Source organism: Gigantopelta aegis, chromosome 3 (genome assembly GCF_016097555.1).
Source record: "Gigantopelta aegis isolate Gae_Host chromosome 3, Gae_host_genome, whole genome shotgun sequence".
NCBI classification, from domain to species: domain Eukaryota; kingdom Metazoa; phylum Mollusca; class Gastropoda; order Neomphalida; family Peltospiridae; genus Gigantopelta; species Gigantopelta aegis.
Window position 1 is genome coordinate 83,280,464 of NC_054701.1, and position 12,791 is coordinate 83,293,254.

Below are 12,791 nucleotides of genomic sequence, written 5' to 3' on the forward strand. Positions count from 1 at the left end.
CATGTATGGGATATAAAAGTGCGTATAAAAGATCTCTTCGTGCTAATGGAAAAATGAAACGGGCTTCTTCTGAAGATAATTCATAAATCAAATGTGCTCTATTAGTATTGTTAAAAAAAACCTTTAACATTTAACAAAGACAACATTATTTTGACCATCATAGTAACAACCATGGTGCATTATAGCTGTTCTTCAGGATGAGACGTAGCCCAGTGGTAAAGCGCTCGCTTGATGCGCAGCCGGTTTGGGTTCGATACCCGTCGGTGGGCCCATTGGGCTATTTCTCGTTCCAGCCAGTGCCATACGACTGGTATATCAAAGGCTGTGATATGTGCTATCCTGTCTCTGGGATGGTGTATAGGGGCAGTTTCACGGGAAAGGTTGCACTGCTCGTTGATAGGAATAAAAGTTTCATAACTTTAAAATTTAAAGCTCTATTCTACTGAAATTTTATGGGTACCTGTGTGAATGGTATAGCAACCTACAAACCAAATTTTATTGCAATAACTTGATTTTTCATCAAGTAGTGAATATTTATATATCAAAATAACACATTTACGAGTCTCATTTGCATTTTTGCATTATTCCATCACTATTTTAATAATAATGTAATGTGAAATAGATACTTTTATTTTTATTTATTTGAATACTAGACTACTGATAAACATTTTTTACCAACCATATCAAAACTGGATGTTGTGTTATAAATTTACAGTATTTTAAAGAACTAACCCTGTTTTCCGTTAAAAAAATTTGGAAGATGTCATGTTATGAACATTGACCTATAAATAATTCAAATAACATTTTACAACAATTATTTTTGTATTACTATAATCACAATAGACACCTATAGTTGTGACAAGAACAAAAATCGATGTAACTTTGTTATTTACTTTGAGATATTTATTGTAACATAAGAGCCAAAAAATTTCCGTTAAAAAATGTCCCCTCCTTAACATGGGTCAAATAAATATATACAGGCAGGTTACAAAACTTTAATCATATATTGCATGCATAATAGCCTACAAAAACTAATTTGTGTAATTATTGTGTTTGTGTGAATTGTAGTTCTGTAAATACACAAGATTTTGCATGTTAAACAAAATGTCCCCTCCTAAACACAATTTTAAGATATATATTTAAACATCTTTTTGCAAAGTGCTTTCATTACATTATCAATATATTTACTTGAATGGATACAAAATACAATTCTATACCAATTTCATAATATATATGAAGTTTGTTTTGGTAGATTTTTTGTAAAAGGGTTGTGAGATATGATGCATTATTGAGATAATTAAAAAAAACCCCACCAAAAACCCGGCATGCTTATATGTATGATTTAAATTAATTTAAAATTAACTATTAATTCACTGATGCAGTGGTAATTTTATGTCACAATGTTCAAGTTCCGGAAAGGACATTTTACAACATGTTAAAGCTGAGCAGATTTGATACTGACATGTCTGGGTGTTGCTATGTACATGTGACTTGTATAGAAGTCTGAGACATTTGTTGACAATCAGCAGGTGTTAGTGGGTTTGACTGAGAGATGTCAGCTTTGTTTATTATTCTGTCACACTTGGAAAGTTGTGCAGTAATCAATTTTGGTTCTTTATTCTGCCATGCGTATAAATACAGTCAAACTGTGTTAAACATTCACCATAAGGAGGACATGTATCAACTTGGCCTTTTAACACAGGTGGTTGTTTAATACAGGTGGCTGCTTAATGCAGATAAGTTCATATTATTACAGAATCTGATGGGTTTTTTAAGAATACTGTTTACTATGACGAGGGTTATTACACTGGACGAATAACCAATACACAATCAGGGCTTCTAGAATTTTTATAAAATCCACTAGCCATGGGATCAGTGATTTTTAAAAATGTACTAGCCACAATTAAAAATTATCTAGCCCTACTTTACTTTAAGTTAATATAATTTTACTAAATACTAGTAATAATCGGATATAACACCTAAAGAGGGCGATAGAGCGCAAAAACACTAACATTGGGAGATGGGATGGGGGGGCAGGATATTCCGTCGGGCATGGCAATAGTAGTTATTTACTAGCCCAATATTGAATATCACTAGCCATGGGAGTGGGACTACCATAATCTAGAAGCCCTGACAATGCAAGTGTAAAGTACTTGAAGGTGATCATATTTGTATGAAATTCCTTCATGAGTGTAAAGTGACATCAACATTTAAATGGCCACGAACAAGGTCCTCCCAGACTGTCGGAGTGGAGTGCTTAGAAAGTTGTTTCATCTTTCTTGGGCCTTTAACGGTTGAAGGACATGAGCCTTTTATTCTGCCAGTTGCAGGACGTAAAATTCAAATATTACAAAATAAAGCTGGCAAATAAGGACATTACAAGCTAAGTAGATTGTGTGTCTTGTATGCAGCAGTGTACATATGAATGTCAGGTAATCTTTCAATGTTAATTATCTAATTACACCATTACATGCAGATTCATATCAAATATTATTTTCTAATACAATTCTGAATTTTTTTTTTTTTTAAAGATTACGAACAGTCTCAGTTTATTTAACTGACATCTAAATGTTAAAACAAAATTCCCCTCCTAAACGAAATTGCCATTTTCACACTGCATTGTTTGAAAGCTTATATTACTGCTAATACTAATGCAATCAACATTATTTTTAACTAGTATTCTAAAAAACATATTGAAATTTCTTTTCTAATTCAGTTATAGACATTCTGTTTGAAGATTAGTATTTAATGGTTTCTGTTTAAAATAAATCATTTTTAAATAGAAGAATATTGCTAAAATATTACCAAAAATCATCAGAAAACTTAAAATCCTTGGCCTTATTAATTAAAACATAGTTACTCTTAACAGTTTCCTATTTTAAAAAAACACCTCAGTTTATCTTTAGAAATGTATCACATAAAAGCTTATATTTTGCTGTACCTATGTGTCCTCATATTTTTATGCTGATTATTTTATAAACCGTAACAGCTGTAGGTCCAATTTTTTATAAAACATTTCACTAGTCATATTGCTTTTTAAAAATATAGTTTTTTTTTTTTTATAGAATGCTGCATAGTTCATTTTTGGGTCCCAGTGAGACTCTTTATGCAACCTTTCCCGTGAAACTACCCATATACAATATTCCTTAATACTAATGGAAAAATATAGCGGGTTTCCTCTCTGAGACTATATGTCAAAATTACCAAATGTTTGACATCCAGGCGATGATTAATAAATCAATGTGCTCTAGTGGTGTCGTTAAACAAAACATTTGTTTTAACTGTATAGCTGTTGTTATTTGCAACAGGTACGTTCCCGACAGAAGACCCAAACGCCCCTAAGATCGAATGGGGTCCTTGGAGCCCCTGCAGTAGCACGTGCGGCGCGGGGTGGCGATCCCGCTACAAGGTGTGCGACAACTGCGACATGAACGACTACGAGAACGCTAAAGTTGAGCCCTGCGTTGTGAACTTCTGGTGTCCACGTAAGTCTATATGTGTTCACGTAAGTCTTTAATTGTCCATGTAAGTCCATAAGTGTCCACGTAAGTCTATAAGTGTCCACGGAATTCGATAATTGTACACGTAAGTCCATGAATGTCCACGTAAGTCTATAGGTGTCCACGTAAGTCGATAAGTGTCCACGTAAGTCCATAAGTGTACAGGTAAGTCCATGAGTGTCCACGTAAGTCTATATGTGTCCACGTAAGTCCATAAGTATCCACGTAAGTGTATACTTGTCCATGTAAGTCTATAATTGTCTACGTATGTCTATAAGCGTCCACGTAAGTCTATAAGTGACTACGTAAGTCTATAAATGTCCACGTAAATCTATAAGTGTTCACATAAATCCATAAGTGTCAACGTTAGTCTATAATTGTCCACGTAAGTCTATACGTGTCCACGTAAGTCTATACGTGTCCACGTAAGTCTATACGTGTCCACGTAAGTCTGTAAGTGTCCACGTAAGTTTATAACTGTCCACGTAAGTTTATGATTGTCCATGTAAGCCCATAACTGTCCACGTAAGTATATACGTCTCCACGTAAGTCTATAAGTGTCCACGTAAGTCTATAAGTATCCACGTAAGTCTGTAAGTGTCCACGTAAGTCTGTAAGTGTCCACTTAAGTTTATAAGTGTCCACGTAAGTCTATAAGTGTCCACGTAAGTCCATAACTGTCCACGTAAGTCTATATCATGTCTTAAAGGTACTTGGACCTTAAAATAATGTGTGCAATATTTATGTGAAATACTTACAGTTCCTTGCTTGAAATATTGTTTTGGGTACAATGCCACATTATTCGTGTGGGCTTTATATTAAGGCTATTAAGGCATCACGTGATTTTCGAAAGCTGTTGAAAGGTTGTTGGCGTCTGCACTGGTGAGTAGATTAATGCATACTATTATGGCTAATGTAATACTGTTGACAGTAGTTAGTGGAAAGTTTCCTATTAGCTCAGTTGGTAGAGCGCTGGACACTTAAAATGAGGGTCTGTGGTTCGAATCTCCCCAGTGGAGATTGATTTAACAATTACGCTAATGTTCGCGAAAAAGATTTTACGAGTGAAGTACCTTTAAATCCTCTGTACGTCTGCTCAATATTGGACATATATATCCTCGTTCCGGCCAGTGCACCATGACTGGTATATCAAAGGCCGTGGTATGTGCTGTCCTGTCTGTGGGATGATGCTAATAAAAGACCCCTTGCTACTAATGAAAACAATGTAGCGTGTGGTGAATACAGGTGCGGATCCATGGGACTCCCTTCCGCCCCCCTCCCATATATTCAAGTGCCTCCTCAGCCAGTGCACCACGACTGGTATATCAAAAGCTGTGGTATGTATTATCCTGTCTGCGGGATGATGCTAATAAAAGATCCATTGCTACTAATGAAAAACAAATGTAGCAGGGTTCCTCTCGAAGACTACATGTCAACATTACCTAATGTTTGACATCCAATAGCCGACGATTAATAAATCAGTGTGCTCTAGTGGGATCGTTAAACAAAACAAACAAACTTTTGACATATTATGCATCATATAAGTTACATCTAGAGCGTGTTCAGGATAGAGAACGATCGCAGACGCTCGCAGTTGATTCATTAAACATTCGCTCTCCTGAAAACGTTTCTGTTTTTGCTTCCTGATACGTATGACCGGTCAACAATATTGAAATAAATATGAACATGAGACAAATATGTGGAAATCCAAACAGAACAGCCATGTTGAATTCAGCTTCGAAATACATATTTGAAACGCCGTATTAAGAAAACATGTCATGTGAAATGTGGATAAACAATTAGTAGTAGTAGGGTAATGGAACGCTCTCAAAAACGAACGGAATACAGCCATCATGAAAATAAATATACATACATGCATGCATACATACATACATACATACATACATACATGTATACATACACAAATACACACATACACACATACATACACGCACACACATACATACATACATACATACATACATGCATACATGCATACACACACATAAACAAACACAAACAACCTCAGTTTCAAGAGAAATATGTTCTATTTCAATAAATTGTTAAATAAAATAATGAGTTTACTTTAAAATTCATCAAACCATAATAAACTTGTATAATTATACCATTTATGTAGATATTGTGTAATAAATACGAAATAATTTAATAATTTAATTATAACCCGTTTTTTTTCTCCAGAGGATGGCAACTGGGGACCTTGGTTTCCGTGGCAGCCCTGCACCCAGTCGTGTGAGGGAGGTACTCGCATTCGTCAACGGAAGTGTAACTACCCACCCCCTGCGTACGGTGGCCAGAACTGCCCTGGACAGGGTAAAAACAACCAGACATGCAATGAAAAATCGTGTCCAGGTACGTTGACCCATAGGGCTATACGGGACGGCACTTTACTGGTGGTGGTGAGATGGGGGCGTAGGTGGGGTTTGAAATTTGAAAAGCCCCTGATTTCCATATAAGCATTATTTGCAACATAAGGAAATAATGAATGAAAGAAAGAAAGGAAGAAAGAAAGAAAGAAAGAATGAAAGAAAGAAAGAAAGAAAGAAAGAAAGAAAGAAAGAATGAATGAATAAATGAATGAATAAATGAACGAACGAACGAACGAATGAACGAATGAATGAAAGAATGAATGAATGAATGAATGGGTGCATGGATGGATGGATGGATGGATGAAAGAAAGAAAGAAAGAAAGAGTGAAAGAATGAATGAATGTGTAACAACGCCCCAGCACAAAAAAATTACATCGGCTATTGGGTGTCAAACTAAGGTAAATCCAAACATGAAATGCATATGTAGAATAAAATAAGATGTGTGTTTGAAGAATGAATCGTCACCGGTGACCTCACTTCATACTCTGACTTGGTGATTGGATTACATGTAGCCACATTATATAGCAGCCAGCAAGCAACACGTTCCAGGGAATGTCCATCGACGCATCCACCAAACCCATCCCATCCATCCAGTCATCCATCCATCCACCCTCCGACCACCCCCACCACACCCCCACATATACGTACACATGAATTATAATATACCTGCCTGTAGTACGGTAGACGTCAGTCACAGGTCTGGTTATTTCCAGGGTTATGAATAACACCACCATTATTGTGTTTGTATTTCCAGGGTTATGAATAAGACCACCATTATTGTGTTTGTATTTCCAGGGTTATGAATAAGACCACCATTATTGTGTTTGTATTTCCAGGGTTATGAATAGGACCACCATTATTGTGTTTGTATTTCCAGGGTTATGAATAGGACCACCATTATTGTGTTTGTATTTCCAGGGTTATGAATAAGACCATCATTATTGTGTTTGTATTTCCAGATTAATGTATAACACCTCCATTATTGTGTTGGCCTATAGTAACACCACCATTATTGTGTTTGCTTGTAGTAACACCACCATTATTGTGTTTACTTGTAGTAACACCACCATTATTGTGTTTGCTTGTAGTAACACCACCATTACTGTGTTTGCTTGTAGTGGACGGCAGCTGGAGTGACTGGTCGGACTTTCTCGACTGTAGTGTCACGTGCGGACACGGAACCATGATGAAGCGAAGAAGATGCGACAGCCCCGCCCCGGCCAATGGCGGCAGGAACTGCCACGGTCCGAGTACCTTCACCAAGAAATGTGACCGACCCCGCTGTCCTCGTACGTATATACTATTATTATATGTAAACAAGGACCCATGCTTATAAAACTTTAGTCTAGACTCATCTCCAATGACGCCCCATGCATACAATTGGTATGGCACTTCCTTGACGTTTCAAACATCAAACTCTTTTAGTCTTGAGTCTTGACTCTAAACGTTTATAAGCACGAGAAACCGTGCTTATAAAACTTTAGTGTCTAGACTCGAATCTCCAATGATGTCCCATGCAGACATTTGGTATAGCACCACCATGACGGTAAAATAGTCTTAAGTTTGAACTCTAAAATGTTATAATCACCAGGCCTGAAGGACAAAACCATTAACATTTTCAAAATCATATATCTAGAGAGAGAGAGAGAGAGAGAGAGAGAGAGAGAGAGAGAGAGAGAGAGAGAGAGAGAGAGAGAGAGAGAGAGAGAGAGAGAGAGAGACGTTTTGATAGTGTGATTATTGCCCATTTAAGTGATTGTCAGATTTTTCATTACTAGGAGGACTGCCACTCACAAAATCATATTCCTTCTTACTTCACATATAAGACTCACTCTCAAGAATAGTCTTCCTTATTACTAGTACTTCAAACGTAGGAGGATTGCCACCAAGGAATAGTATTACTTCTAACTACACCTGTAGGACTCACTCCCAAGAACCACATTCCTTGTTGCTTCGTATATAGGAGGACTGCCATTCCAAAAATTAATATTTTTTGTCACTTCACCCATAGGAGGACTACCACTAACAAGACTTAATATCCCTTCTCATTCCACTTGTGGGAGGACTGTTACTCCCCAAAAGTTTATTCTTGCCTCACCTGTAGGATGACTGCCACTCCCATAATTAATGTTCCTTCTTGCCTCACCTGTAGGAGGACTGCCACTCCATAATTAATGTTCCTTCTTGCTTTACCTGTAGGAAGACTGCCACTCCCAATCATTAATGTTCCTTCTTGTTTTACCTGTAGGAGGACTGCCACTCCCAATCATTAATGTTCCTTCTTGCTTTACCTGTAGGAGGACTGCCACTCCCAATCATTAATGTTCCTTCTTGCTTTACCTGTAGGAGGACTGCCACTCCCAATCATTAATGTTCCTTCTTGTTTTACCTGTAGGAGGACTGCCACTCCATAATTAATGTTCCTTCTTGCTTTACCTGTAGGAAGACTGCCACTCCCAATCATTAATGTTCCTTCTTGTTTTACCTGTAGGAGGACTGCCACTCCCAATCATTAATGTTCCTTCTTGCTTTACCTGTAGGAAGACTGCCACTCCCAATCATTAATGTTCCTTCTTGTTTTACCTGTAGGAGGACTGCCACTCCGAAGGATTAATGTTCGTTGTAACAAGAATTAAAGTTACTTCTTGCTTCACCTGTAAGAAGACTGCCACTCCATAATTAATGTTCCTTCTTGCTTTACCTGTAAGAAGACTGCCACTCCCAATCATTAATGTTCCTTCTTGTTTTACCTGTAGGAGGACTGCCACTCCCAAGGATTAATGTTCGTTGTAACAAGAATTAAATTTACTTCTTGCTTCACCTGTAGGAAGACTGCCACTCCATAATTAATGTTCCTTCTTGCTTTACCTGTAAGAAGACTGCCACTCCCAATCATTAATGTTCCTTCTTGTTTTACCTGTAGGAGGACTGCCACTCCCAAGGATTAATGTTCGTTGTAACAAGAATTAAATTTACTTCTTGCTTCACCTGTAGGAAGACTACCACTACCAATAATCGTATTCCTTATTATTTCACCTGTAACAGGACTGCTAGGACAAGACTTGCTTGAAAAATGTAAACCTGCATAAGACCACCGTCTTCCTTCAACCCTTATAATACATATTACACACCCACAATTCGGTACTTTAATGTGTTGATGAAATCGCTCACAATACTCGTAGTAACTGATTAGTGAAGCCGGCCCATGCAAACAACGCCACAATCTGTCAGGACTCAGGACTCAGTAACGATACAAGGAGATAGAACTGGGACCAGTTTCACAAAACATCGCAAACCTAGGTTTGCACGTAAACGTACATCTACGACTAAACCACAATTCATATTACCATTGGCGTAACCAGGATTTTATATTGGGGGTGGAGCAACTCACATTGAGGAGGGGGGGGGGGGGGGGACAACCCACACTATGTTTGTATGATTTTATAAAATTTAATACAGTAAAAACAAAACAAAAAGGTTTGATTGGGGGGGGGGGGCGGCCATAGACCCCCTGCCCCCTCATGCTACGCCTGTCGTATTGCCTGTACTATTAAAGGGTCTGTCCTGAAGCTAGTGTGACATGTATTTGACATGCGGAGCCTTTGAAGTTTCTGATGACTAACTCTACATATTAAAGACATTTTCCTCACTAGAATAATAGTGTCTGTATAAACAATGTGTTTGTCATTGTCATAATGACCGGATTTTACCTTCCAATAATGAAAAAGACTGTTATTTGGAAACATCTTACAAACCCCTTTAACAGTACAGCTAAAATAGTATGAAGTATACACACATTTTTAGTGCTAACAATGTTTCATATTCCGTAACGATGTAATTGTCTGTGTAGAATAGATGCCAAACACGTAAACGTACCACAGGTATAACTGCTAGGTGCAAATGTAAACCTACGATGTTTTGTGATATTTGCTCCAGTAAGTCTAAGAAATGTAACATTTGACACAGACTTAAAAGAGTTAAAATTTATTTTGTTTAACGATACCACCAGAGCACAATAATTAATTAATCATCAGTTATTGGATGTCAAACATTTGAGGAAATGTTTTTAAAAGGTATATTTATATCATACTCTTATTTAATTTGATATTTGTTTCTTATCAGAGGACGGTGGTTGGTCATTGTGGGGCACGTGGAGAGCATGCGCAGTTACGTGTGGCGAAGGCATGCGTCAGAGATACAGATCGTGTGACAGCCCTAAGCCAATGTATGGCGGCAAGGACTGTGACGGTTCGCCAGTGGAACAGATGCCGTGTTCTGGAGGCAGACCGTGTCCAGGTATCCGTGCTTGGTTTACTGTAACTTGTAAAACTAAAAACAACAAATCATTAGCATACTACGGGTTTGTCTGTGTATGAATGAAAACTAACTCATGAGGAGTTTTCACATATATTCAATATTTACGCCAAATATACATGAAACCCATCAAAGAAACATTGCAAAAGACATCAACAGACAACAAAAAAACAACAACAAACAAACAAAAAACAAACACGTGCAAAAACAAGCACATACATACGAATGCACGCACATACACACACAAATCCACCCATATTTCACACCGTAAAAAATGTTAATTTTAAAAATGTTGTTGTTTGGTATGTTAATGCGCTGTTTTTAACGTAATTACAAAATATCGTGTCACTCGTATGGAAACATTTCTAACCATAGACTCAATTTTGGGGTGTATCTGTTTCCCGCACCTGTACAGCTCCCGCGATGCGCCAAAAACTAATAATATGGAAAACGACCCTTGTATGTTTATATTTAAGGCAGTAGCTTATCATTTAAAAATAATTCAAAATGAAATTATATTAATTGTTCACTAATTACTATTACATAAACTAATTATAGCACAAATTACATGTAAATGAAAGGAATGTTTGTCTAACAATAAGCACAGATTTACATGTATATTTAAGGAATGTTTGTCTACCAACAAGCACAGATTTACATGTTAATGAAAGGAATGTTTGTCTAACAATAAGCACAGATTTACATGTTGATGAAAGAAATATTTGTCTAACAATAAGCACAGATTGACATGTTAATGAAAAGAATGTTTGTCTAACAATAAGCACAGATTTACATGTTAATGAAAGGAATGTTTGTCTAACAACAAACACAGATTTACATGTTGATGAAAGAAATATTTGTCTAACAATAAGCACAGATTTACATGTTAATGAAAGGAATGTTTGTCTAACAATAAGCACAGATTTACATGTTAATGAAAGGAATGTTTGTCTAACAACAAACACAGATTTACATGTTGATGAAAGAAATATTTGTCTAACAATAAGCACAGATTTACATGTTAATGAAAGGAATGTTTGTCTAACAACAACCACAGATTTACATGTTAATGAAAGGAATGTTTGTCTAACAACAACCCAGCCTGCGCAGTTTAAAATACAGTTAAAGGGACTGCCCTGTGTTTTCTGCCATTAAGACTAACAGAGACGTTTAACGAGATAATTACGTATGGAATTAAATATGATTCTGGTCATCCCAATGTTTATACTAGGTCAAACATCCTTTTATTTCCTAAAATATATGTTTTCATATGTACAAATTTAATGAGAGTTTGGTCTACTTGCAAACACTAGGACGATCAGAAACACATTGAATATACAGACACTGATATTCTAAACAAGAATCTGTATAATTTTATATTAGTATTTAATTTTAGTTGTTACAGCATTTTATTAGTTATAAACATCTTAAAATGGCAGCAAACTCCGGATAGTCCATTAAATGGTGTTCAATAATTATGGCAAATACGACAAGTAATCGCACTGAAAGGTAAAGTTTGTTTTATTTAACGATGCCACTAGAGCACATTGATTTTTTTTATCTTATCATCGGCTGTTGGATGTCAAACATATGGTCATTTTGACACTGTTTTTTAGAGGAAACCCGCTGTCGCTACATAGGCTACTCTTTTACGACAGGCAGCAAGGGATCTTTTATTTGCGCTTCCCACAGGCAGGATAGCACAAACCAGTTATGGATCACTGGTCGGTGCAAGTGGTTTACACCTACCCACTGAGCCTTGCGGAGCACTCACTCAGGGTTTGGAGTCTGTATCTGGATTAAAAATCCCATGCCTTGACTGTGATCCGAATCCAGTACCTACCAGCATATAGACCGATGGCCTAACCACGACGCCACCGAGGCCGGTCGCACTGAAAGGAAGCCTATATAAATGGTCGTATTTACCGTAATAGTGTTACTAGACACCGTTAAAGTAATTATCCCGAGTTCGCTTCCACTGTAAGATGCTTCTAACCAATAAAATACTGTAACTAAAATTACATACTAAAGCAGATTCTTGTTTGAAATACCAGTGTCTGCTAATCCAAGAGGTGTAGGCTAATTGGGGGTTTTGTTCATTCAGTGGACGGTGGATGGTCCCCCTGGACTAACTTTGGGTTCTGCCGTGCGCTGCAGAGGTGTCAGACGGGTTTTCAGGTGAGATCTCGGACCTGCACCAATCCGCGCCCCCTCCACGGAGGGAAGCAGTGTCCAGGGCAGCAATATGAGCGTGTAAAATGTTTCAATGACAAAGACTGTCCAAGTAAGTTATAACGGCGGTTCCAAATTCCATCGCATGTCTATATTATCTAGCCTAAAATAACTAGGGGTAGGGGGTGCGGTAAACGAAATAATTGTGGTCCAGTCATTGACTACTTGGACCTACCCCTTGCTCCCGCTAGGTACGGCCATGGAGTGAAGGGATCTTAGTTTTTGTTTTTTAATTGGCTCAAGAGTGTTTGTATCTCATGTAAAAACAATGATGCTTTAGATTATCAGAATAAAACAGCATTCCACTCACTGATACGACAAGTCTCAACTGCTCAAGAAGTTCTCTTTCAGAATCCCC

General features: G+C 37.4%; 1 protein-coding gene across 1 annotated transcript in view; it reads left to right on the forward strand.

Moving 5' to 3' along the window:
- The window catches only part of LOC121369191 (coadhesin-like), a 36,805-nt gene that overhangs the window by 7,560 nt on the left and 16,454 nt on the right, over window positions 1-12,791 (forward strand). Inside the window, exons 4-8 of the mRNA XM_041494109.1 lie at window positions 3,309-3,485; window positions 5,700-5,870; window positions 7,006-7,176; window positions 10,010-10,183; window positions 12,306-12,485. Coding sequence (XP_041350043.1) covers window positions 3,309-3,485; window positions 5,700-5,870; window positions 7,006-7,176; window positions 10,010-10,183; window positions 12,306-12,485 — 873 coding nt within the window. The remainder of the gene's footprint in view (window positions 1-3,308; window positions 3,486-5,699; window positions 5,871-7,005; window positions 7,177-10,009; window positions 10,184-12,305; window positions 12,486-12,791) is intronic.